General features: G+C 51.6%; 15 protein-coding genes across 15 annotated transcripts; 8 read left to right on the top strand and 7 right to left on the bottom strand.

The window, feature by feature from the left end:
• Positions 1 to 124: 124 nt before the first annotated feature.
• On the bottom strand, positions 125 to 1,330 carry N7506_007112 (cytochrome b5 reductase family protein; the record flags this gene model as incomplete). The annotated part of the gene is made up of 1 exon (XM_056956405.1): positions 125 to 1,330. The coding sequence occupies one exon, from the start codon at positions 1,328 to 1,330 to the stop codon at positions 125 to 127; it is 1,206 nt and encodes a 401-aa protein (XP_056810739.1).
• Positions 1,331 to 1,560: 230 nt separating this feature from the next.
• On the top strand, positions 1,561 to 3,414 carry N7506_007111 (putative amino acid transporter; the record flags this gene model as incomplete). Its single annotated transcript, XM_056956404.1, has 3 exons — positions 1,561 to 2,556; positions 2,609 to 2,883; positions 2,967 to 3,414. The coding sequence occupies 3 exons, from the start codon at positions 1,561 to 1,563 to the stop codon at positions 3,412 to 3,414; spliced, it is 1,719 nt and encodes a 572-aa protein (XP_056810738.1).
• A 340-nt stretch (positions 3,415 to 3,754) lies between these two features.
• Positions 3,755 to 5,629, bottom strand: N7506_007110 (glycoside hydrolase family 32 protein; the record flags this gene model as incomplete). The annotated part of the gene is made up of 2 exons (XM_056956403.1): positions 3,755 to 4,104; positions 4,162 to 5,629. The coding sequence occupies 2 exons, from the start codon at positions 5,627 to 5,629 to the stop codon at positions 3,755 to 3,757; spliced, it is 1,818 nt and encodes a 605-aa protein (XP_056810737.1).
• A 360-nt stretch (positions 5,630 to 5,989) lies between these two features.
• Positions 5,990 to 7,647, top strand: N7506_007109 (uncharacterized protein; the record flags this gene model as incomplete). Its single annotated transcript, XM_056956402.1, has 3 exons — positions 5,990 to 6,175; positions 6,244 to 6,537; positions 6,595 to 7,647. The coding sequence occupies 3 exons, from the start codon at positions 5,990 to 5,992 to the stop codon at positions 7,645 to 7,647; spliced, it is 1,533 nt and encodes a 510-aa protein (XP_056810736.1).
• Positions 7,648 to 7,999: 352 nt separating this feature from the next.
• Positions 8,000 to 9,865, bottom strand: N7506_007108 (CeGAL family transcription factor; the record flags this gene model as incomplete). Its single annotated transcript, XM_056956401.1, has 3 exons — positions 8,000 to 8,269; positions 8,322 to 8,832; positions 8,991 to 9,865. The coding sequence occupies 3 exons, from the start codon at positions 9,863 to 9,865 to the stop codon at positions 8,000 to 8,002; spliced, it is 1,656 nt and encodes a 551-aa protein (XP_056810735.1).
• Positions 9,866 to 10,228: 363 nt separating this feature from the next.
• On the top strand, positions 10,229 to 10,459 carry N7506_007107 (uncharacterized protein; the record flags this gene model as incomplete). Its single annotated transcript, XM_056956400.1, has 1 exon — positions 10,229 to 10,459. The coding sequence occupies one exon, from the start codon at positions 10,229 to 10,231 to the stop codon at positions 10,457 to 10,459; it is 231 nt and encodes a 76-aa protein (XP_056810734.1).
• Positions 10,460 to 10,654: 195 nt separating this feature from the next.
• On the top strand, positions 10,655 to 12,484 carry N7506_007106 (uncharacterized protein; the record flags this gene model as incomplete). The annotated part of the gene is made up of 5 exons (XM_056956399.1): positions 10,655 to 10,899; positions 10,953 to 10,974; positions 11,020 to 11,292; positions 11,343 to 11,537; positions 11,588 to 12,484. 5 exons carry the CDS (start codon positions 10,655 to 10,657, stop codon positions 12,482 to 12,484), a joined length of 1,632 nt encoding a protein of 543 aa, XP_056810733.1.
• A 251-nt stretch (positions 12,485 to 12,735) lies between these two features.
• Positions 12,736 to 14,000, bottom strand: N7506_007105 (replication factor C subunit 4; the record flags this gene model as incomplete). The annotated part of the gene is made up of 5 exons (XM_056956398.1): positions 12,736 to 12,958; positions 13,013 to 13,435; positions 13,495 to 13,594; positions 13,642 to 13,862; positions 13,912 to 14,000. The coding sequence occupies 5 exons, from the start codon at positions 13,998 to 14,000 to the stop codon at positions 12,736 to 12,738; spliced, it is 1,056 nt and encodes a 351-aa protein (XP_056810732.1).
• Positions 14,001 to 14,503: 503 nt separating this feature from the next.
• On the top strand, positions 14,504 to 15,121 carry N7506_007104 (uncharacterized protein; the record flags this gene model as incomplete). The annotated part of the gene is made up of 3 exons (XM_056956397.1): positions 14,504 to 14,840; positions 14,890 to 14,958; positions 15,021 to 15,121. The coding sequence occupies 3 exons, from the start codon at positions 14,504 to 14,506 to the stop codon at positions 15,119 to 15,121; spliced, it is 507 nt and encodes a 168-aa protein (XP_056810731.1).
• A 40-nt stretch (positions 15,122 to 15,161) lies between these two features.
• On the bottom strand, positions 15,162 to 16,393 carry N7506_007103 (protein GET4; the record flags this gene model as incomplete). The annotated part of the gene is made up of 4 exons (XM_056956396.1): positions 15,162 to 15,730; positions 15,783 to 15,935; positions 16,029 to 16,285; positions 16,350 to 16,393. 4 exons carry the CDS (start codon positions 16,391 to 16,393, stop codon positions 15,162 to 15,164), a joined length of 1,023 nt encoding a protein of 340 aa, XP_056810730.1.
• A 299-nt stretch (positions 16,394 to 16,692) lies between these two features.
• On the top strand, positions 16,693 to 18,243 carry N7506_007102 (DXO/RAI1 family decapping nuclease; the record flags this gene model as incomplete). The annotated part of the gene is made up of 9 exons (XM_056956395.1): positions 16,693 to 16,761; positions 16,812 to 17,054; positions 17,107 to 17,138; positions 17,197 to 17,224; positions 17,271 to 17,278; positions 17,326 to 17,429; positions 17,484 to 17,654; positions 17,710 to 18,009; positions 18,065 to 18,243. 9 exons carry the CDS (start codon positions 16,693 to 16,695, stop codon positions 18,241 to 18,243), a joined length of 1,134 nt encoding a protein of 377 aa, XP_056810729.1.
• Positions 18,244 to 18,344: 101 nt separating this feature from the next.
• Positions 18,345 to 19,862, bottom strand: N7506_007101 (tRNA dimethylallyltransferase; the record flags this gene model as incomplete). Its single annotated transcript, XM_056956394.1, has 2 exons — positions 18,345 to 19,694; positions 19,749 to 19,862. The coding sequence occupies 2 exons, from the start codon at positions 19,860 to 19,862 to the stop codon at positions 18,345 to 18,347; spliced, it is 1,464 nt and encodes a 487-aa protein (XP_056810728.1).
• Positions 19,863 to 20,047: 185 nt separating this feature from the next.
• On the top strand, positions 20,048 to 20,937 carry N7506_007100 (putative ABC transporter; the record flags this gene model as incomplete). The annotated part of the gene is made up of 2 exons (XM_056956393.1): positions 20,048 to 20,174; positions 20,222 to 20,937. 2 exons carry the CDS (start codon positions 20,048 to 20,050, stop codon positions 20,935 to 20,937), a joined length of 843 nt encoding a protein of 280 aa, XP_056810727.1.
• A 240-nt stretch (positions 20,938 to 21,177) lies between these two features.
• Positions 21,178 to 23,644, bottom strand: N7506_007099 (Elongator subunit ELP2; the record flags this gene model as incomplete). The annotated part of the gene is made up of 2 exons (XM_056956392.1): positions 21,178 to 23,457; positions 23,516 to 23,644. The coding sequence occupies 2 exons, from the start codon at positions 23,642 to 23,644 to the stop codon at positions 21,178 to 21,180; spliced, it is 2,409 nt and encodes an 802-aa protein (XP_056810726.1).
• Positions 23,645 to 23,841: 197 nt separating this feature from the next.
• On the top strand, positions 23,842 to 24,280 carry N7506_007098 (ubiquitin-related modifier 1; the record flags this gene model as incomplete). Its single annotated transcript, XM_056956391.1, has 2 exons — positions 23,842 to 24,113; positions 24,163 to 24,280. The coding sequence occupies 2 exons, from the start codon at positions 23,842 to 23,844 to the stop codon at positions 24,278 to 24,280; spliced, it is 390 nt and encodes a 129-aa protein (XP_056810725.1).
• Positions 24,281 to 24,433: the final 153 nt, after the last annotated feature.

Genomic DNA, 24,433 nt, shown 5'->3' with positions numbered 1-24,433 from the left:
ATTGTATGAGCGAATTCAACCTGGTTCTGCCAGGAACGACGGATAACGAAGGACGAAAAGATCAGAATCGTTGCGATTGTATATTCAACATAAAAGCGACACTCTTCCAATTATAGACTTGTTTTCATGAAGTGTCAATTTTCCATGAGGTAGAAACACGCTGGACTCCCCTGTGAGTTTGGTTATACATGCTATATGCAGAAAAGCAAAAAAGACATATGTTACATTCTAGAGCTTCCAAACCCCCCCAATCTTTGAGGTCCAGCTCTCGGATGATTCCATTCAGAGGGCCCTGAAGCTCCTGACCCTGAGCCCACAGCTTTGGCCCGGCCATATAGCTGATGAACCCCTCGGGGCCCGAGACCAAGATTAGCTTGCTCTTGCGATCACTGGACGAGTCGATCGAGGCGCGAACGGCCTCTTTCCCAATGAACGTGTTTTCCTCGTCCAGATAGTAATCCACGGTGACCTGCCCAGGATACTGGGACTTGAGTGCCTCCAGCTCTCGCACAATGAGAGACCGATCTTCATCCCTCACAGGCACGATCTTGGGGGCCTCGCTTTTGCCTCCAAACCAGCCAGACAACCAACCCTGCTTCGGTGGTGGATTCAACGAATCATTCTGTCCACCAGCACAGTCATCTTTCAGTCTGTTCGCCCACAAAATGTGAATCCTGCCATTCCCGCCTCGACTCAGCAGAGAATACCCGGCTTGCAGAGCCGGCGCAATCCCTGTGCCACCCGCGATGAACAAGATCTCCTCTGTCTCCTTCGGTATGGCGCACTCAATCTTCGGTCCTCGCAGCTCAACGTCGGCGCCGACCTCAATCGTGTGCAGATAGCGCGAAACCTCGCCGAAAGGGTCCTTCCGAATGAAGAAGCGCAAGCAACCCTCGTTCTCGTCTTCGACGGTCAATCCCGTTGCGGCGGTGGTCGGTAATGGGGTATAATCGCGTCCAATCTGTAACTGGGGCTGCTTGAACATCACGCTCCAGACGCCCGTCGACCAAGCTTCTTCGTAGACATCGTAATTGAATTCGCTGAATCGGCGCGGGCGCAAGGTGAACAGACTGCTTGTGGTTGACACGGGCTCGCGGGATACCAGACTATATTTGGTAAATGTTTCTTGGTTGAGGGCTGTGGAGTCATTGCTTTGGCGGACGTAGATGCCTGCAGCGGCAGCGGATGCGCCGACGAAGAGGAAACCGAGCCAGCGGGACTTTGAGGACTTTGAGGTAGGTGTAGATGGTGTTGCAGGTGTGGAAGCTGTAGAAGAGTAGCGGAGTTGAGCGACAGCTCTGAGGCTGTTCCTACATGGTAAGCGGTGCATGGCGTTGGGGAGAAAAGACAAAGACCGCGGGGATGCGAAGGGTCAAAGCCAAGACTCCGATCGACGCCCCCTTGGCGACTTTCTCTTTTCAACTTTCTGCGATTCTTTCGACCTTTCAGGATATCTTGAGGGTTTGCGATATTTTGTCTTTGTTTTTTGCTTGTCGGGCAATGGAGACTCCTGGCCACTGACCACTTCGTCACTCTCTATAAAACGGCACAATCGCCAACATGTCCAACCCAGGCAGACATGGCCAACCACGAGACTCACTAGAACTCGCTTCTCTCGCCTCGTCATCGCCTGGCTCTGCTGGTTCCTCTCGCTCCTCTTCCCCCGACGGCATCTCCTCCTCCCGCAAGCTCTCCCTCGAAGATGAAGACCCCCTCGCCGCGTCGCATGCCGACGCAGAGCTAGAATCAGGCACGAGGGGTCCACGATCCTACTCGATTTCCTCTGCTTTTGACTTTGGACGCACTCTTTTCCCGCTATCGCAAACCCAAGGTGGCTATGCGCCTCTCGGTACCCCCTCCGCCGACAGACCAGCAGATGGATCATTGGAGCGGAACAAAACGTTGACTTACCTCAATGGCCTGTCGCTGATTGTCGGGTTAATCATTGGATCTGGAATCTTCTCTTCGCCTAGTCAAGTGAATGCGAACGCAGGGTCGCCTGGCGCCTCCCTCATTGTTTGGGCTGTGGCGGGTCTGCTGGCCTGGACGGGAGCTGCAAGCTATGCAGAGCTGGGAGGAGCTATACCTCTGAATGGCGGATCGCAGATTTATTTGTCGAAGATTTTCGGAGAGCTACCGGGCTTTCTGTTCACTTGGTGTGCCGTGCTGGTTCTGAAACCTGGGTCTGCGGCAATTATCTCGATCATCTTTGGTGAATACATCGTGCGGGCATTTGTCGGCGCTGACGTTGGTGATGTCAGCCCATGGATCAACAAGGGCGTTGCATTTGGAGGACTTTTAACGGTGACCTTGCTCAATTGCATATCCACCAAGTTTGCCACCCGCATTGGCGATCTATTCATGTTCTTCAAATTTATCGCTTTGCTCGGCGTGACCGTTATTGGCATCATTGTGGCCGTGACGGGTCTTTCGTCTGGAGGTGATGCCAGTGAAGAGTGGAAGACCCATGGCTGGTTCGAGGGTACCAACACGGAGATCTCTGATTTCGCAGTGGCCTTGTATGCAGGCCTCTGGGCGTTTGACGGCTGGGACAATGTAAGTTGACATTCCAGGTCTTCTGACTCGCGCATCTACTCATGATTTTTAGACCAACTACGTGACCGGTGAATTTAAGAACCCAAATCGCGACCTGCCTCGGGTAATCCACACTGCCATGCCCCTGGTCATCCTGTCCTACCTGCTTGCCAACGTCTCCTACTTCTTGGTGCTTCCCCATTCCACCATCGAAGCAAGCAACACCGTCGCCGTCCAATTTGGCAGCAAAGTCTTCGGCGCCGTTGGAGCCCTGGTCCTCGCCCTTGTCGTGGGAGCCAGCTGTTTTGGCGCCCTGAACGCAACAACTTTCACCAGTGGCCGCTTGGTGTATGCCGCTGGCAAAGAGGGTTATCTACCTGCTGTCTTCGGGCGTCTCGGTCTCTCCGCCTCACCGGGTCCACCCCTGGCAGCCGGCTGCGCCGACAGTCCTGGGCCCGCAAATCTCTCTCCCGTGTCTTCGGCGATGAATCCAGACTTGGTCTCACGCCTATCTATGCCATGGCCTTCAACGGTGCCTTGACGGTCATCTATATCGCCGTGGGTGAGTTCGGTACTTTGGTCACTTTCTACGGCGTCGCCGGGTACACCTTCTACTTCCTCACTGTGCTCGGCTTGATCGTCCTGCGCATCCGCGAACCCCAGCTCGAACGCCCTTATCGCACCTGGATCACCACCCCTATAATCTTCTGCTGTGTCAGCCTGTTCCTTCTTAGTCGGGCTGTCATTTCAGAGCCCCTGCAGACGCTCATCGTTGTTGCTTTCATCATCACCGGCGTACCAGTCTACTACTGGCGTATTCATCAGCGTGATGGCCGCATTGATCTCCCCAACTGGAAATTCTGGAAGCGGTCCCGCTGAGCGCCTCGCTTCCAGCTTCTATTCATGATTTTGATACCCATGCATATATACCTGAGGTGTATGGTCCAGCTGACGTTTGTATTTGTGAGACTTTGATTGCGCCTGCTTTGCAAGCGACGATGTAATGACCATGGCTAAGGCGAGAATTCTTACTTCATTTGATGCCTCGCCGGGTCTGTTTCTATCTTGTTTTATTATTCGAAGGATACATAGTGCTGCGTGCTGCAGTGCGCATACGCATACATATAATACTCTATCTCTTTAACCCTTTCGTGTGCAGTCATCAAGATCTCTACCTAGCAGGCTGACATGCCTGAATTAGCTATGCATGACGCTAGGCTCATACTCCCAGGCCATCCCAGATGTCCGCCTGTAGAAGCACTGCAGGCTCAGCATCCGGGCTTGGGGGGTCTGCAAAGAACATCGGCTCAAAGCAAGTGTCAGATGGGAGGTAAATGCGCGTGGAGATGACAGTCCTCTCATTGACGAAAACTTCCAACACGCTTGAGTCGAAGAAGGCGTGTATCTTCAAATTCTCTTCGACCTCTTCGCGGCCTTCCGAGGTGGTGAACAGCGTATGCGGAGCCGTTTCATGGCCGTGGTTGACTTCAGTATTTTCGATGTTTGGTCGGTGGATTGTGAATGTCTCGCTTTGTGGATGCCACGACAGAGTCGTACATTCTTGTCCATCTAGTTACTATCAGCATGTGCATACTATATTGAGCAAAACGTCTAGAGGCCACTTACCGATAGTGTGTGGAATTCTGACACCCACCCGAGAACAGGATTGACTGACTGAGAATTCGGCATTGATCTCCCACCGTGAACTCATAGCAGCACCAGCCTTGCTCTCGCAGTTTGGTGCAGATAAGATCTCGCGACCTCGGCGACTCCTTTGTGCGCTCTTTCGCAGAAGTTCAAGTCGACTATCCGGGCTGATTCTCATGGTGTGAATGGTGAACAAATCAGCACTAGGGACAGCTTCGATTGAGGTGATGGCGCTTAAAGGTGAGCTGCGCGCCTTGATCACATTATTCAATGTCATCAGTCCCACCACGCGAGGCAGTGAGATCAACCCACTGAAGCCCTGTCGATGGCGCAGAGAGTCTGACAGATCTTCTTCTGTGATCCAACCATAAACGATTTGCTGCGCAGTTTTTGTATCATAGAAAGCGTTGGCGGCATAGAAACAGCCATGATCGAAGATACCAGAGAATGCATAAGAAGACAGAGCGCCAGAGCCGGCATCTCGGTTTGACTTGACCGAGACCCAGAGCTGTCCTCGCGCCTCTCGTCTCCGACGGGCTTCTTCGTCTGAGCCTTGGGCCACGTAATCCAGGGGTAAACAACCTTCGGCTCCCATAATGACAAAGTCTCGAGATGAAGAATCATTGCTTAGAGTCATGAGGTTGGCTACTTCCCAATTCACGCCGAGATCTCCCGACCAGCGAGAGGGCCGTAGGTTGAGACCTACATCCACCAATGGACCGAGGAATTCCCACTTGCGGAGGTCTGTAGAGTCAACCTTGTACACAAAGACAGTCGGTGTTTGCTTAGCGATGCCGCCTGAGATGAATCCGTACAGAGTTGACTGATCGGGTACAGGCCCCTCAACCCAAGTCGTGAGGCAAGGATCTCTCCAGCCTGTCACATTGAGGTGAGAAGGAGGGCCTGTTAGTATAGGGTTACACGCCTGACGCTCCCAGCTCTTGCCTCCGTTTTGGGAGACAGCTAGACTGAGCGATTCGCTTCCCAGTGTGTATGGCAGCGTGTGGTGGATGGGGAGATGTCTAACAGACGTATAGAGAATTGTGAGTGCGCCCGGGGCACCGGAGACATCGGTTGCTCGCAGGCATCCAGTGAAGACGCCACGGCAGTCATACTCGGCCGAAGGAGCCAAGATAGGTTCTTGAGAAGGTGTCCACGATACCAAGTCTGGGGATGTGGCATGGCCCCATGAGATATTGCCCCAGTCATTTCCGTGGGGGTTCCATTGGAAGCAGAGATGATACAGCCCTGTTACTGGGTCGTAGCCCAGACCGCAGGGATCGTTCAGCCACCCGGGCGCCGTGAGGTGGAAAGATGGACGCCACTGCGATGGGTTGGGTGGTAGATTCTTTTCGTCGATCTTCAGATTTTCCTGGCTCGGGCGCGGAGTCACGGATTTTTGCAGCGGTTTGAGGATTGGAATTTCCAATTCCGGATTTGGTGCCATGATGCGATGATTCTCCAAGATAGCCCACGTATCAAATAGATTGGTCTATGTGAGGCAGCAATATACCATCTGGGGTAGTGGAGCAAGCAGAGAGGATCCTGATTGACTCCGTTTCACGAGGAGCAATCCTTGGCTCTTCTTGTAGAACATGTGCCATCGATATTCATGCATCACTGCGGGCTGTGCTGTCGATGGAATGGGAAATCTCGGAGAAACTCGATCAGTCAATTAAATCCGGTCTCAAACTTTGGAATATCTGGGGAAACTTCCCTCCTGGCATAAAATGGCGTAATGGACAGCGTTCGTTTCAGTGCAGGGCTCACTTTGTTCTTGCATTGGCTTTCGTCTCTCCGCAACGTCATGACCTTCGAGCGCAAAGAGTCGGACTCGGCGGAGGTGCAACATGTGGACTTTTCGGATTCGCGCTCGCATGGCAAGGCCGTCAATGCCCAGTTGATCTTCACTTGCATCGTGTTTGGCGCTGCCTCCTTCTTGTTTGGCTTCGACGACAAGATCATATCCCCCGTGGCGGCGTTGCCGGCGTTTGTAAGTGGCAATTCTGCGTCAAAAGGGGGATGGGAGGGTGTATATGGCATTTGCTGATATGAGAACAGGTTGAGAAATTCCAAGGACCCAATCCATCTGGGAAATATGTCCTTACGGCTCGAAATCAGAATCTCGTCTTCTCTCTGCCGTTGGTGGGCTCCATCTTTGGAGGTCTGCTGGCTTCGCCGATGAACTTCCATTGGGGTCGCAAATGGCCGCTGATTGTGGCATACATTGTATCTGTCGGGGGTGGCCTGCTGCAAGTCTTTGCACCCAATCTAGGGGCTTTCATCGGTGGTCGTTCAATCAATGCTGTTGCATTGGGGATCGTCAATGCCACTGCCCCCTTGTATATCGCCGAGGTAAAAAAGATATACACATTCCATCCAGTGGAATCCTTTTGACTGATCTGAAACTAGGTTGTACCCGCATCTATTCGAGGCAGATCTGTCAGCTCCACCAACATCTTGAACCTCACTGCCGGAGTGGTGGGCACAGTGGTGGTCTTCAGGTCCGAAAAGATCTCGGGGATCTTGTCATACCAAATCCCACTCGCAGTACAGTGCGCTCTCCCTGTGATCCTGTTCTTCCTGACCCTTCCTCTCCCCGAGAGCCCTCAGTGGCTCGTTGGGAAGGAAGAGATGGAGCGAGCCCGTCGCAGCCTGCGCAAACTGCGCGGGTTCAGCGACGAAGAAGTCGACGACGAACTGCGCCTGATGAAGCGCAGTGAGGAAAGCGAGCGTGAACTCCACGCCCATACCAAATTCTGGCATATCTTCCAACGCAAGCATCTTAAGCGCACCATCACAGCTGGTTCATTCTTCTCTCTTAACCAAATATCAGGTGTCATCCTCTCAACAACATACGCCACCGTCTTCCTGACAGAGATTGACGTGGCGAACGCATTCACTCTGACTATCATTGCATCCTGCTGCACATTAGCCGGCACCATCGCCGCGCCTTTCGTCATAGATCGCGCCGGCCGACGACCAACAGCGTTCGTCGGCATGGGCATACTCTTTGCCGTCGATGTGGTGGCTGGTAGCCTGGCTTTTGACAGGAACAAGCAAGCAACTATGGCCATTGCAGCACTATCATTTGTATTTAACTTCTTTTGGGCATCGTCATTCTTCTCGCTGTCGAACCTCATGCCATCGGAGATGGCAACCCCGAAGCTCCGCCATCACACCATGTCCTACACCGTGGCGTGCGCGCAGTCGACGGCAGTGATCACTACCCTGGTGGTTCCACAGCTCACTTCTGCAGATGCAGCCAATCTCGGCGCAAAGACATATCTCATCTTTGCCGGCTGTATGGCGGCCATCATCGTCTTCTTTTATTTCCTCATGCCGGAAACGAGAGGTCGTTCATTTGCCGAGATTGATGAGATGTATGCTGCTAAGATCCCTATGTGGAAATGGAGGTCCTATGAGACATCCTTTCAGAAGTCCCGAGCGTCAAAGGGTGCATGAGTTGGGATGAACACTATCTTTGGTTGGACACTGTAAATAATATCTGTACATAGTAGGTGCTTCCAATACAATGAACATATCCAGGGATACGGCCCAATCTGTGTCTTTCGCAACGTAGGCTGCTTATCTCTACAGTTACAGGACGTGTCAAAAATCAAATGAGTCGTAGTTGAAGCCCTCGGGGCTTGTGTGAAATCCAAGGCTCTGCCTCTAAGTATGCCCGACGGGAGACGGTGGGAAAACAGACGCCATAGTCCTAGTCTATATAACAATTAAAAGGGGAGTAAATCATACAAGAGACCATTCCGTTGTCGGAAGATCATGAAGGGATCTTAGGAAGAGAACGATTCTCTCATCGCTGCGTCCACTCCGGTTTAGGAGTTTCCATGATTTGCAGCGAGCGAAGATGAGCCTGATACTTTTCCAAGTAAGGGTGATTCCCGCCTCGGAAACTCGTCATCAGTAACAAAAAGTCTTCGGCAAGACTGTGGGGTGTGGAGGTTGTGCCGGGGGGAATTGTTTCGTTGTAGTTGACGGGCATGTTCAGAGTGCCGCCAAGGGGTGGGCTAGTGTTGCAGAGAATGTTTGTTGCGCAGATGGCGATATCGTACAGTTTTTCGGTCTGTGAATTTATTAGTGCTGGGACTGGAGAGATCTGGACTAGGATGACATACCAGGCCAATTCCATGTGCTTCCATAGAGCTCAGTCGTAATGACTGGCAAAGCTGCAGTGTCGACTCGGCAATGCTCACAGCATAGCCAAACGTCAATTCTGGCCGTTCGGAATGAGCAGATAGCAGATTGTGTGTGGATGACAGAAGCCAGACCCGATTTTGCAACCATTTCTGCGTGATGAAGACATCCGCAGCTTGCGTTTCTCGCAACCCCATGGGCAGAATAACATTACTGCTTTCGCCCCGGCCGCCTTTAGCGCGCTCAAACCAGTCGTAGCCGCGATATCGTTCGGCTTGGTTGATTCGACTGAGATTCTGATGAATAGAGAGTGCCTTGGCCTCCGTGAGTCGCTGGCAGTACCCATTACTGCTGTCGCATCGACGGTTCCAGCAGTCGATGACATCTTCATCGATGGCGTCGAAGAGCTCCATCATTCGCGCGAGTCCCATCATACCTTCAGCATCTTTTTCATTATGTACAATGATCCCCGATACGACGCTGTGCGTGGCGCTATGAATGAAATCATGTACTGATCGCATAGTAAACCCGGGCTTACCCCAGAATGTGATTGGGTGGCGCCGTTGCAAGGCGTAGGCTCTGAGTTCTGGTGAGCGGTGATTCTATAGCAAAATCGAAATAAACAAAAAAGAGATAGGGGGAGAACAAACCTCTCTGTGATGGAAAGAACGAGATATGTGCGCAACCGCTGGCCCTTCTCCTCTCCCGGCAAATCGTGATATGACTCCGGGTCATTGAGGCCGAGAGTGGCAGCGAGATCTAGGGCTTCCCGCATTCGAAGCCAGGCTGCATTATGCTGATTACTCCCAAACAAACATCCGAAGAGGAAGAAACTGGTTAAAACGGCTTCAATAGTGGGGTTCTCGCCAAAGTCGGAACAGCTCCGCATCTTCGTGGCCTCGTTCATCATGGCGCGGGCTTGAAGGGCCCGCGAAGAGGTGGTCGGCCGCTCATCGATCTCGATTGGCTGAGTTAGTGAAAATGCGCACAGAGAAAGCAGCATCGCACCGAACTGGGGATTCTTGCGGTGCTCTTGGGTCAGCATCGACGTGTACAAAGATGATCGACTCAGAACGGGGATGGTTGGATGTAAGCGATCAAAGTACACATCGATCCAGGGGATCATATTGGCTTCGTTGATGGTCGACGGCCAGGAGGCTTCGGAGTCTTGATTGTCCGAGTGCATGGAGCTCACATTGGGAGAGGGCGAATATTGCATTGGCTGAGCCTCCTGTGGTAATCCAATGGCTGCATCTGGCACAGGCTGGATGATAGATGGGAGAGATGGTTTGAGATAGACGTTGCTTCCAGGATATTCGAAGACGGGAATTTGCGAATTCAGATTATCGGGAAGCCAGTATTCCACGTCATTGCGTTCATTCCAGCCCACGGGGCCGCTACTGTGAGAATCCATTGATGGGGTTGCTGCCCCCAAGCGGTGCCCATTGCAGTGGGTGGAGCTGAGGGTGCCAATCCGCCGGCGCCCTCTAGGGGCATGGTGGCCGGGCCATGAGTGGGGGTCCATGGTGCTCCGGGCAAAGAACCTCCGGACTCCACGGAGGAAGTCGGAGTATATTGAAACCCAGATTTCGAGGCTGCCTCTTCTTGCGGAGATGGCAGCGTCTGCTGCTGTCGAATTTGCGACACGCGACTGAGCTCCGGTCAGTCCGCATCTATCATTTACGGGTGGCGATGTCACTTACTGCCCAGTGGGACCACGCTTCTTCTGGGGTTGAAAGAATGTACATTCAAAGCCCATTGACGTGCATGCCTTGCATGGTTGTGACAAGCTACACTTGGAGGGGGATCAATATGATTCGACGTGCAAGGGGGCTGGGGGTTTACCTTGATCTTGCGAAACTTGCATTGATCGCAGGCCCTTTTGGCGATGGCGGCCTTTTTAGTACGGATAGCACCAGTGGAGGCACCGGCCGATCCGGTACTTGAGCTGGAATCCATTGTACCGCAACTCCATGGAGCGATCGTTGACGTTGACGTTGACGTTGGCGTTGGTCGCAAAGTGCCGATGGCGCAGAAGTTGAAGGGACCCACATGGCGAATTCCCCGCTCTCCCAATGCGTCCAACGGTGATCTTCTCTCTTCTCCAACACTCCGCTGAACTATTCTCCGTGCACTCGACTCCGTACGGAGTACTCCGTATGTTATCGATCTGACTCCAATTGGGGTTGGAGAAGATAAGCAGATACGGAGTAACCGGTCTTCGGTCCGACTAGAGTGGAACTAGTTATATAGTGCCATCTCGGTGCAGTAGACCGTCTATAGCTTCTTTCTCCTTTTTCTTTTATTTTTAGCAATGGCACCTCACTGGGAAGATGTTGTGTCTCAGAAATGGCTCGTCAGAGACCAGCTCATCGCTCCATATGTAACGGACAATCTCCTAGATCGTCCTCCCCAACTCCAGGCCACAGAGCGAAGTCAGATCAATTCAGATCCCAAGGTCCAAGAGATCACCGATGTCGACAATATTCAGGCACTACTGAAGCAGATTGAGATCGGAGAATTAAAGGCAGAAGAAGTAACTCGGGCGTATATCAAACGGTAGATCCCGTCGACCTCGTGGTGAAGAGACCAATCGCTGACTGACTGTCTAGGTCGGTGGTGGCACATCAGCTGGTAATTGTTTGACGCTGGTGTCATGACCTTCGCTAATGGCCTTAGACAAACTGTCTGACCGAAATCCTCTTTGAAGATGCACTAGAACAAGCGCGGCAATTAGATGTCGAGTTCAAAGAGACCGGAAGGCTCAAGGGTCCCATGCACGGGATACCCATCACGCTGAAGGACCAGTTCAATGTCAAAGGTGTCGATACAACATTAGGCTATGTAGGCAGATCGTTCGCTCCGGCCTCGGAAGATGCAGCCCTCGTGCAAATGTTGAAGGGAATGGGAGCTGTCATCATCGCCAAGACTAACTTACCTCAAAGTATCATGGTTTGTACTCTTGGCCTCATGCAATATGGGAGTGACTGACATTCCACTAGTGGGCCGAGACGGAGAACCCTCTCTGGGGACTCACAACGAATCCTCGAAACCCAGCATTTTCTCCTGGAGGATCAACCGGAGGCGAAGGGGCCTTGCTGGCCTTGCATGGCTCCATACTTGGGTTTGGAACCGACATCGGAGGAAGTATAAGAATTCCGTCGAGTACCGTGGGCGTATATGGGTTTAAACCCAGTGTAAGTATGACCGTTGCTTTAAAACAGAACAGGCTACTCACTCAAGATAGAGCGCTCGACTCCCGTACCAAGGCGTTCCGGTCTCCACAGAAGGCCAGGAACATGTTCCTTCGGCTATCGGGCCCATGGCCAGAGATCTCTCCTCGATCTGTTATATTAGCCGGATGTTAGCGAGCGGCCGGCCGTGGGAATATGACCCGAGATGCACTCCTCTCCCGTGGAACAATGACGCCTTTGCAGAGGTTCAAGATAGGCCGCTGGTCATCGGTCTAATCCTCGATGACGGCGTGGTGAGAGTGCATCCTCCCATTGCACGCGCACTAAAAGAGGTATCCGCTGCCTTGGAAGCAAATGGCCACGAGGTCGTCATTTGGGACACCTCGGCACATGCGTCTTGCATTGAGATCATGGATTTGTTTTACTCCGTCGACGGATGTGAGGATATCAGACGCGACATCGAGGCTGGCGGCGAGCCGATGATTCCCCATGTCGAGGCACTGGTCAATCGTGGCAAGGCCATCTCGGTGTACGAGTATTGGCAACTGAATAAGCGCAAGATTGCAGTGCAAAAAGCATACCTGGACCAATGGAACGCAACACGCTCTCGGTCTGGTAGGCCTGTGGATGTCTTGTTGAGTCCTACTTTGCCGCACACAACCGTACCCCATCGGAAGATGAAGTGGGTTGGGTATACAAAGATTTGGAACCTGCTTGACTATCCTGCGGTAACCTTCCCCGTGGACAGAGTGAGAGCTACAGACGTTGCACCAGAGTACACTCCCCGAAACGCCGTCGATGAATGGAATTGGAATCTTTACGATGTAGATCAAGTGGAAGGCTATCCGGTGAATCTGCAAATCATCGGAAAGAAACTACACGAGGAAAAGGTGCTAGGAGCTGCAACAGCTATTGAGAACCTCTGGAAAGCCCATGTCAGTTCCTCCTGAGATACAAGTGGAACCTATCAGACAACTCCGGGAGTTTACGTGCATCCCATGGCTGAGGCTCTCGGATGAAAGTTGCTCGAGTCTGAAAGTTTTGGCTATGCCATGTTGACAGTGTCACTTGGTCGAATGTAATTGATTGAACTGTATATCGGAGACGTAACTCATTATGTAGAACCTTTTTGGCCTCTTGAGTCACTGGAATGACACCAAACGCCGGGGGAGAATGCAAAATTATAGGCTAGCATATCACTTCAAGCCTTGGGCTCAAAGAGCTCGGGCTTCATGTTGATCCGGCATAGCTTCGCCACACAGCCGCTTAGCTGAAGAAGTGACTGAACACCGTCCAGAATGCGCATGTGTGTAAAACCAATCTCTCGAATGAACTCGAGCTTGGAGTGCTCGGACAAGGTGGGGATGGTTTTGGTGACTCGGAACATGGTACTGATAATATCGTGAGAAGAGTATCCCAGCGTCCTGTTGACGAAATCGGTTAGTCTGTCATCGTTGGTTCAGCGCAGTCCCACATACCATAGCTCGTTCAACCCTTCCATCGCGGAGTCCACCTTGCCCTCCCAGCAAGCCTTGATCATAGCCTGGACCTTGACCGGGTGAGGGCTGTCGACGACTCGGAACACGTTATCTCCACTGACAAATCCGAAGCCGGAAAAGGTACTCTGCAAATTGTTGATGGCCTGACGCATATCACCCTCGGCACTGAAAACCAGAGCTGCAATTCCATCCTCGGAGTGCTGGACCTTCTCAGCCTCGCAAATCTGCATCAGCCGCTTCACAACCTGAGCATCTGTTAAACGAGCATAGCGGAGAATTGCACAACGAGATTGCAGAGGCTCAATAATTTTGTTCGACTGGTTACAGGCAAAAGCGAATCGGGTGGTGGACGAGTAAATCTCCATGGTACGTCGAAGAGCTTGTTGGGCACCGCCGGTCATACTATATCAATTAGCATGATATCCCCCATAGACGTCAAAAACGGGTTGATAGTAAAATACCTGTCGGCTTCATCGAGAATCACCAGCTTATGACGGCCTTGGGGCAAAGTGACTTTCTTTTGGGCAAAGCCCTTGATGCGATTCCGCACCACATCAATACCTAGGCTGGTCAGTATGAATCATTTTTTAAACCCTCATCAAGCTCACCTCTTTCGTCACTAGCATTCAGCTCCAGCACGGCCTCCTTGTATGAATCTCCCAACATCTGGCGAGCCAGACACAGTACGGAAGTGGTCTTTCCAATACCGGGCATACCGGAGATAATCACATGGGGCATATTGCCATCTTTGGCGATAATTTTGAGGCGTTCCACGGTTTCGGTGTTTCCCACAATGTCATCGAGGAAGATGGGGCGGTATTTCTCGACCCTGGGGGAGGGTTAGCTCTCGTTTTCTGACAATTCCGGGTCAAACTCACCAAGGAAGCTCATAGTTGGCAGGGGCACCTGCAGTGCTTGCCTTTGCAGCATTACGAGAAGCAGTTGAGGAGGACTCGGCTTGAACCATGATGAAGACTTGGGGAAGAAGGGAAGACGCGAAAGATGCGAAAGATGCGCGTGGACGATAAGCTTATCGAGTGGCCCGTGCGTCTATTTCTACCTGGAGACTTTCGTTCTTTTGTATACTTCGTGTGTCTATATAATCTATATAAGATCAATTAATTCTATAGATCTGGTTAGCGAAACTTACTAGAATACATGTCTATATACCTCTATATTGATATCTTGACTTCGTTCCAAGTGGGTGTTGACGCAAACTATACGTGACTCAGACAGCTTGTCTTAATCGACTTCATTCCGCAACCGTCCTTCCACCCAACAACTATTCTTACTATCTTTACCATTCCAATTACTCGCTGTCCAATGACTCGGTTCCTCTCATACCCTCCTTGACTCCAATCCTATACTCCTGAACTCGCTTGGAACCCCCAGTTCACCACTCCCAAACTAGTGTCGCAATTGTGTTCATCAAGATAGCGCGCTCGCTGTGTTTACAAACCCACACCAACAATGATGAACACAACCTCCGTCCGCCGCAACCTCTTCCATGGGAACCTCAGCCGCCGACCGGCCTCTGCAGGACCGCCTAACGGGGTCATCCCTTCGAACCCCAACGGCGTCTCCAACCGCCCCTCGAACCGACTCAAGCCGACATCTTCAGACTCAGGTCCCCAACCCCGGCCCCCTAGGGCTGAGAATAAGGATATTGTGGTTAGAGATAAGAACGGCGCCTATAAACTTGAGGTGCCCACCTTGCCGCCTATTCTGATTGGCGAGGATGGCGAGGAGCTGGTCGAGATGGAAGAAAACTTCAATCCGGCAGAGCTGACTGGTCGGGAGAAAGAGAGTACGTTACGCCGAGACTTGCAGGCTGTGAGGTGCTGACGATGGGGTAGAATTTGAGCAGGCACTTATGGAGATGATGATTCGACACCGAAACCGAATGTCAGATGACGAGCCTGATGGTGCGTTTGCAGCTTGACGACGTCCCTATATTTACAGCCAATAGGTACTGACCTCCAAACAGAGATCCTTGACATGGTACACGAAAGTTTACGCAAGAAAGTGGCTTCGTTGGATGATGATAATTGGATGTTTGAGCCCGAGAAAGACACCTTCTCGAATTAAACGCTATGCGCTGGATATTGGATGTTCGCAATAAAACCACTTAATCAAGCTCCATGCTTGCCGGTGGGGCCTCGACCTTCTTCGCCCGGCTTTGTTGCTTGCCCGCATTACCACCACCGAACAACATACCGCTCATCATATCCATCAATGGGTTTCCTTGTCTAGGGATCTTGATCGCAAAGTACTGCTCACCGATCTGCGCCAGGGCATCATCCCATATACCAAGTTCTTTAATCTGTGCTGCGTAGTGGGCAGTGAGGTTGCGGAAGAGATCCGGAGCGCCCCGCTGGATGGTCAGCAGAAGCAAGCTGATAAAGTTGACGAGTGGAAGCGCGGGGAATACGCGGGCGTCTGAGCTGGAGCTGCTGACGTCCTGCACACCCAGCTGGGGGTTAGCAGCCGAGAGCTTGGTGGTAAAGATGAGCAGGGCTTTGTTTGCACTGCGGAGGTTGCCCGTGAGGAGGTATGGGAAGACTGCACGAGAGGCATAGATAGCTGCGGTGTGAGGCTCGTCGCCAGTGTACCATTCGTACTCGAGCTTCGCCAGCGTCTCGGCCGATTCGGAGGTTCCTAGGATGAGATGTTTCTCGGCCTCGTACGGCTCGTTATCTGCACTAGATTAGGATCGGGTTCCTTTTCGGCGCTCTGCAAGTCACCTTACCTTCGGCATATACCGAGCCGGCAGCATGGTGCAGCTCTGGGTCTCCCCTCTCCAATGGTCCAAATTTACCGCTCCATGCCATGATCTCTTGAATGTATCTCTTTCGTGTAGGTTCGTCGGAAGGGAATTCACGTAGCAATTCGATCAAGCGCTCTGCGGGAGGTTCAACGTGTTAGCGAATGCTCTTCAACATGGGAAGGTCTGGTTCCAAAGTCGCAGTGAACCCGTAAACCCATCCACACTCACTCTTGCGGGATCGACCCTCTGCATCGTCACTTCCTCCCTTGATCTCCCATTCTGCCTTATTATAGACCTCGATCACCAGCATGATCGCCAAGTCGCCACCACTGGCAGAGGCACCTTGTTGCGAGCCAGCTTTCAAGAGCTCCTTGGCGCCACCGGCCAAGATCTCGGCGGCAGCATCGTAGTTTGATTGTTTGATGTAGCGGACAGCAATGACACGTAGCTGCTGGTGAGCTTCATAATAGGCGCCATCAGCGATCCTAACAGCCAGTCAGACCCGTCAGTACACGCCCACTGCTAGGCCCTCGGGGATTAGAATCTCACTTTTCCCGCTGGCGGGCAATGACCTTATCGATACGAGAAGACATTGTGCAATTCTCCTGAGTCTGGAGTGTTGAGGGCAAAAAAACGGTCGCGGGGGAGAGGTGAAGTTTGGTGGGGACGGATGTCCCTAAGGCCGTCTCCGTCATCCGCCCTACTTGGGACTTGGGCCCTTTTTGATGCCCTTCGTCGACTACTTCTCTCTTTGAAACATCTAAACATCTTTTCAGCTACAACTTCTTCATTGTACTGCTGTATCTCTTATTGACCAAGTGACACGCACCATTTTCGCAACTCCAGGCTGGTCAAACGCCTTTTCGCGCATGTTCGCGCAATAGACTGCAACATGGCCACGTTCAACATACAACCGGTGCAGCGCTTTGCTGGTGCCAATACCTCGATCCGAAGACCAAGGGTAAGACATGCACTGCTATGTTACATACAATGTATCTAACTTCAAACCAGGAGATTGCCTGCTTCTCATATGACGATCAACGTCGTTTCTTATTGGGAGATTCTTCCATGGCCTACTATTACACGCCCAATCTGCCTGCGGATCTGAACAAAGGCTACAGTACTTTCCAGAAGCTTGATGATGTTGCCGATGAGCACCTGGATGCCCTCCTAGATACTCTAGTGGCCCATGAGCAAGAAACGGAGAAGAAGTGTGAGGTAGACATTGTGACATGGAGAGGAATGATGACCAAGGTAAGCTATATTGACTGAGATGATGTCCGTATCTCCAACTGACAGATTTTAGATTTTAACGGCTCCCTATGACAATATGAATGGGTCTGTATACTTCTTCCATTGACACACATGAGGCATGGCGTCTAACATTCACTCGCAGTTTTGAGATGAACGCAACTTGCTTCCAGGTATGAGATCCGCTTTGAAATTTCCGAATTGTCTAACTTTGCATAGGGCACAATGTATGTAATACGGTGACAAGATCTCCTCCTCAACTAACCCATGGCAGATTTATTGAAGAAAACAACGAGTACAAAAATCAGCAGAAAGAGATCCAGCGCAAACGAGGATCGCCGCCTGGGATGGCGCCCCAAGAGCTCATGATGTACTGGGGTATGAAGAGCCGCCTACCAAGTACACGGCCACCTACTAACTGAAGAATCATAGGCTACAAGTTTGAAAACTTGGCAGTTTTGCGAAAGACATGGGATGAGTCTACCCGCGAAGAGATCGAAGGCCGCGAGGACGATATAGTCAACAATGCAGCGCAATATTGCTCCGTTGTTCGAACCGGAATTGGCAGTACACGAATGGTTCTTGGAGGAGAGGTGGATGCAAGTAGGTTTTCTAACCGCCATGACATAGCCGAGTCCATATTGATCTCGTTTCACAGTCTGGGATAGCAAGCCGTCAAAGAAAGATGCACCCATCAACTGGGTCGAACTGAAGACATCGGCTCAAATCCGAAACGACAAAGATATGCTCAAGTATGAGCGGAAATTGCTCAAATTCTGGGCTCAGTCATTCCTGCTCGGTGTACCCAAGATCATCGTTGGGTTCCGCGATCAGGATGGTATCTGCCACAGCCTAGAGGAGTTGGACACAGCCAGTATTCCTGGGAAGGTTCTCAGTGTAGGGCGGCGGTCCTGGGATGGCAATGTCTGTATCAACTTCACTGGCGCTTTCTTAGAATGTAAGTCTCGGTCTTCTCTTGTCACTTTTGGGTATCTAGCACTAACATTTTCCAGGGCTCAAGCAGACAATAAACCGCGAAGGGACATGGAGAATTCGCAGAAAGGACAAATCCCCGGTGATTGAAGTTTATCAGATCGAGGAGCAGGGCCATGGCGATATTCTGTCGCCTGCGTTCAAGGCCTGGCGAGCGCACACAGGTCCAACAGGTCCAACAGGTCCAACAGAACCCTGATTGTTTGTACTTGTATTCATGGGAATCATATAGTTTTGCTCAGGTAGGGCATCTATGTAATAATTGACTTGATATTCGCTCAAATATGCAATGCTGCAGAATCATGAGGCATCCTCAGAAGCCTGTTTAGCTTTTTTGGTGTTTTCAGCGCCCTCCAGTGCTTCCAATTCCTTTTGTCGGAAGTACTCGTCACGAAGTTTTCGCTTGCTTGCAGACTTGAGACCCCGTTTGTGCATATGGCTGTTCAGGTGGATATTCCACTGATCCTCGCCCGCCAAGGTCTTATTACAGGTCTCGCAGGTATAGCATATATCAATACCATCCTTCGGTGGACGAACCTGGGCTTCTTTTGCGCCAAATTCATCTGCCGCCAATTGAGAAAGCGATTTAGGATCAGGGGTGGCTTCATTCTGGAGCATCAATTGCACAATCTTCTCGGACGGCTCCGTGATGCACTCGCTCCAGTCCTGGACCTTTGAACTGTCCAGAAGGTATAGACGGCGAGTTTCGCCGGCTTCCGTAAGTGCCCGCCACAGTTTGTTGCGAATCCACTTAACCTGAGAAGATCCGTACTGTCGCGTAGCCGTTCTTATAAGTTCAAGGGAATTCCGCTTCATATCTTCGAGCTCTTTTTCGCTCAGCTCCCCTTGGCGAACAGCCTCGAAATACTTCGCCAGCTCTTTGAATCCAATGGACACCCACACACCCCGCGTCGTATCAACTTCCACGCCTTGGGCAGCTTGCTCCTGTAAGTAATCTGACATTTTCTGCGCCTCGGTCATCAAGCCCTGCTCAATCATGTCATCAACGCGGGCATCCAGGCGCGCATTGAGGATTTCTTTATCGGAGTGGACCCAAAACACCAGTGTATTTGGGAAACGCAGGAGTCCTTCATCCTGTGTCAGGGCCTCCTTCTTTTGCGCCTTCTGTTCATTGTATATTTCCGAGGCCGGTCGCCCGGTCTGGAAAAAAATCTCCAACGAGCGACGGATCTTGCGTCCATCATTTGGGTGCCAACGAGCAGCCATGACAGGATCAACCTCACGCAGTTTCTCCAACAGAACATCAGCCGGCTCATCAAGGATCGGCCATTGTTTTGACGTGGAGCTAAACTCGGTGAGCTGCTCGCGCTCGCCTTCGTCGTCCACCCCTTCGCCCACGAGCTGGTCTCGAAACAACACTGCTTGCGTATAATAGTGTGTACCTCCGACCAGGATAGGAATCTTGCCGCGTGACCGAATATCGTCTATGATTCGGAGGGCTTCGCGCTTGAACAGGCCTATGCGCCACGCTTCTGCGTCCAGGTCAATGCAGCTGAGGAGATGGTGGGGGACTCCGTTTCGTTCGTCGATTGGGATCTGGTTTGTGATGATGGGGAGCCCGCGATACATCTGCATCGCATCGCCATTGATAATTTCACCATTAAATCGAGAGGCCAAGTCCACGGCAAGCTGTCTATAGCTATCAGATATTGGGCTCGATCAAGATGCGGGGGGCTTCCTTACCTTGGACTTGCCGGTGCCTGTGGCCCCGAGAACAGTTATGAGGGGATCCATTCGAGCAGATCGTAGAGCAGGTAGGGCAGGTAAGGAGAAGAATGTGCGTGTCGCCGAGAGCATCCCGCAATGGCCACGACGTTGCGAAAGGGAAGAAAAAAGTTGTTATCGTTATCGGGTTACCTCATCCCCGCCACGGCGTATGTCGCCATGTTCCAACGCTAAACTTGGCCATCCTGACTCACTCCTTTCTCTTCTTTTTCCTATTCATCGCGATTCATCTGGCTGTGTGCGTGAAATTTCCTATCATGTCGCCCAGCCCTCTACCAAACATTGAGGTCCAAAACCTCTCTTACAAGTTCCAAGATGGCTCCGACGGTCTACAGGATGTGGGCATGAGCCTTCCGGCTGGTAGTCGAACTCTTCTCATTGGTGGTGAGTTTTGCCAGGCTTGAATGGAGACTTGGGGCTAATCAGAACAGCAAACGGAGCGGGCAAGACCACCCTCCTTCGTCTACTGTCAGGCAAACGCCTGGCACCCAATGATACCATTGCGGTTGGTGGCAAAGACCCCTTCAAAGACAGCCTAGATGGCGTCACCTACTTGGGTGTAGAGTGGGTGTTGAACAGCATTGTTCGCACTGATATTGATGTTCCAACTCTTCTCGCTTCGGTGGGCGGCAACGCCTATCCCGAGCGTCGAGACGAGCTAGTCGATATCTTGGATATTGATTTGCGCTGGCGCATGCATGCCGTCTCAGACGGCGAGCGTCGTCGTGTCCAGCTGGCCATGGGTCTTCTGCGACCTTGGCAGGTTCTGCTGTTGGATGAGATCACGGTCGACTTGGATTTGCTGTCTCGAAGCAATTTCCTTGCTTTCTTGAAGCGCGAGACGGAGACGAGAGCTTGCACCATCGTCTATGCTACTCATATCCTCGACAATCTCGCCCAATGGCCGACCCATCTGGTCCATATGCATTTGGGTAAGGTCAAGGCGCTGGGAACTGTTGAGTCTTTCCACGAGCAGGTCCCTGAATGGACCTCTGAGAACAGCCGACTTGGTGAGCTGGTCCTCAAGTGGCTGAAGGAGGACATGGCAACTAGAGGCCCTCGGAATGGGCGTGGAAACCAGGGTAAGACCTACCAGTCGCTTGAGGGCATTGGTGGTTATGGATTGGAGAAGCACGCCGATAAATGATCAGTGACTTCCTTTGACTTCACTCCTGGGATCTTCTTTTTTTTTACTCTCATTTTTTTCCCTACGCACTGCAAGGTTTTTTTTAACATCATGCCATTCAACAATCATTGGGTTCAACCACAGGCATAAACGGGGTTACGGTTCGACATCTGGGTCTAGCGATCTATTCAACAATTGGGGACTTTTCAACCATCATGACTCATAAAGGGGGGCTTGCACGATCTTGGCTTTGTATATACATCATGCGAGCATGCTAGAAATAGCATATATGCGCGTGGAAGTGTCTTCACTCGCCACCGCCAATTCAAACTGATCCTTGCTCTCTGCTTCGGGTAGCACTGGACGCCATGACAGTTGGGTAATCGTCTTAGAAGGCGAAACTTCCCTGTCAACTGTGACGACATGAGCTACTTCAAAGGTTTCGGCGGCAATTTGGTGGATAGAAATGACACCACTATCTTCGCCCACTGCGATAATGAAGGATCCCTTGTATGTGATGGGTAAGAAAGCAATTGCAGAGACCGCAGAGGTCAGGGGGATAGAGGTTTTACAGGCAAAGTTGTCTTCAGACCTTTGCCAGATCTTGACGGACTTGTCACGTCCCGCAGTGGCAAAGACGTGATCCGTTGTGACTGGAGCCCAGTCGGCACCTAGAATCATTCGGGAGTGGCCTTTGGGGGTCGAAACGAGGTTTGTAAACGTAGTGGCATCCGAGTCGCTGCGCTGGAAGATTGCCCACTGACGATCACGTCCAACGCTGAGAAGATAGCGATCGTCAGCCGAGAAAGAGAGATCAGTAATGGTCAATGAGTGCGCTGTGAGAGACGGCTTGATCTCATGCCAATCTGAAGTATCGTACAGGCGAATGACTGCATGGTCGATAGAACTAGCCTTGCAAGCGGTAGCGATGACTTTGCGATCATGGCTAACTGCCACTGCGGAAATCTCGTATCCGTGGCCGTAAAGCTTCTCATGCTCTGGCCAGAGTGTGTGACGGGACAGTTGGTCCTCAAGGGGCGGATGGTTGGTGGTTGAAGAGAATGAAGGGGCTGGTGCCTCTGCTGGTGCTTTTCCCTCGTCCTCCTCGACCGGTGCTTCATCTCCAAGGGCTTTGTTAGAGAGGCCCAGTACCGGAATCTCTGCAGTGTCGGGAAGATCCTGGCCCGATTGTTTGAAGCCAGTGAGTCTTTCGAGCAGCTCGGCAATGGGCTGGGGCTCATTGAAAACACGCAGAAGTTTCTCCTCTGCGCCGGAGACGAACTGTGAAGGACCAAGTGTGTCGATACAATTCAGATCATAGCCATGAATTTGGGGGCGAGAGAACTCGTGCCACGAGCTCACCTGATCCCGCACCCATTTGGCGTGGAGTCTCGTTGTCTGATCAGCACTTGTCGATAGTAGATAGCCGCCGGTAGGCTCCCATTGAATTCCATTGGATGAGCGAACGTGGCCCGTGATGCCGAATTTTTGCACCCAAAGGTCCGAATCAGAGTCCTGTTTCCAGACTCTCCAGCTGCCTGTGCGACCAAGACTGACAACCTGCTTGCCATCTGGTGACCAAAGACCAATCCAGAAACCACCAGCACTACCAGTTGCGGTAGTGGAACCCTTTTGGACACTAATTTCTCCCATTCTCTCTGCGGACATCCAAACGCCCGACGCTTGGTCCTGTTCCCAAATTGTAATGGTGTTATCTGCAGAGGACGAGAGAAGCTGTTGGCGCTTGGGGTCTGGGTTCCAAGCAGTGGTGTAAATCCAATCTTCGTGCCCAAAGAGCAAAGCTTCAAATGTAATTGAATACTTTGATCCCTTCGCCTCAAATTCATGGGCCTTGTTGGAAAGCGTGGGTTCCATTCCTCCAAGCAATGGATCTGTGTCATCAATAGGAGCTGGAGCATTTGCCTCACCACGGTGCAGACGCCAAAGACGGATGTATTTATCTTGACTAGCAGATGCCAGCAGGATATCGCCTTCCTTGCTCTGCTTGTCCTGGGTGAACGAGAGGGACTTCACCCAAGCCTCATGTCCTGCAAGCACAGCACGGCGCTTGAACTCCGGCTTGCTGGAGTTTTCCGAGACGTAGATGTGCACTTTGGTCATTGTACCTGCAACAGCCAAGACCAAAGGCTTATCCGCATCGTCCCCGAGACCCTGTAGTGACAAAGATAATGGGAAAAAGCGGGGTGTCATGTTAATTGTGTCGAGTAATTCGCCCTTCACTTGGTCATGTGTGCTGATTCTCCAAACTCGCACCGTCCCATCAGCCGCTCCAGATGCGATGATATCAGTTCCATTGTTGACTGCAATCGCATTCACAGATCCAGTATGGCCCTCCAAGGTTGCTACCAGAGCATACTTGTGCATTTCAGGGCTCTGGCTTTGCCATACGCGCAGCGTGCGGTCGACCGAGCCGGTTATGATGAATTTCGATCCCGAGGAGGGGCAGGTATAAAACCGCACTGCGCTCACTTTGTCGGTGTGGCCAACAAGCAAGGAGTAGATACCGCGGTCAGACTTGTCCTTGAAGTTATTAGCTCTAGACTTCAATAACTGCCATGCGTCATCTGGCCGAGCTTACAAGAGGGTCCCAGAGGGCGACATTGTTGTCCGCGCCAAAGGCGAGCACGCCGGTCTGCACATCCCAATCCGCGGCACCGGGATGGCGATTGCCTCCTGCACTGATGTAGTCTGTCGTGACGCCCACCATTGGAGTAGATTCAGGCTGTGTACTGGTATCGTGTGTCGAAAAGAAGCTGAGGCGCAAAGAATTGCGGAAAGATTGGGGCTTATCGATAAGCATTGTCTCCGCCTTAGCCCCTCCACGTCCATTTGTTCAACCAGTCCTTTCCAAGTCCTTTCACTGTCTGCGGTGATTTGAGCTGACTTGACTGCACGTAATTCACTATGGCCGAGTCATCTGCACCGGGGGGTTACCCCATCCCCATCACCGTTGAGTTTACGTACGAGTCCTTCCCTCTGTTTGACAAGCGGCGACTGACAATTGAAATCAGTGGTGGTCTGGAACTACTTTTCGGTAATGAACGCAAGCACAAGGTAGTTCTGCCTGCTCAGTTGGAAAATGGCAGCTCTCCGAATATCTCATTCCTGCTTGGATACCTCGTCGACAATCTCATGCAGGATGAGCGGAAAGATATGTTTATCATGGAAGACAGCGTGTAGGTGGATAGGAACTCTACATATCAAGCAAAACTGACAGTGTGACAGACGACCAGGCGTCCTTGTCCTCATCAATGATGCCGACTGGGAATTAGAAGGCGAAGATGCATACGAGCTTCAAGCAGGAGATACCATCGTATTTGTGTCTACTCTGCACGGCGGTTAAAAAGATCAAAAGAAGGCTAAATCTGAAGTGGTTGCATTTCTGCAATCACGTTTGACGAAATGATGAATAAAAGCCTGCTTGCCTGGAAGAATTCAAAAGTCAACAACATACTCAAGGGGGGTGGTATATCGCCAATCAACAAGGCATTGGGGA

Source organism: Penicillium brevicompactum, assembly GCF_028827555.1.
Source record: "Penicillium brevicompactum strain IBT 35665 chromosome Unknown utg000005l_segment0_segment0, whole genome shotgun sequence".
Classification (NCBI taxonomy): Eukaryota; Fungi; Ascomycota; class Eurotiomycetes; order Eurotiales; family Aspergillaceae; genus Penicillium; species Penicillium brevicompactum.
The sequence above is the reverse complement of the archived record's forward strand: the minus strand, read 5'-3'. Positions and strand labels throughout refer to the sequence as shown.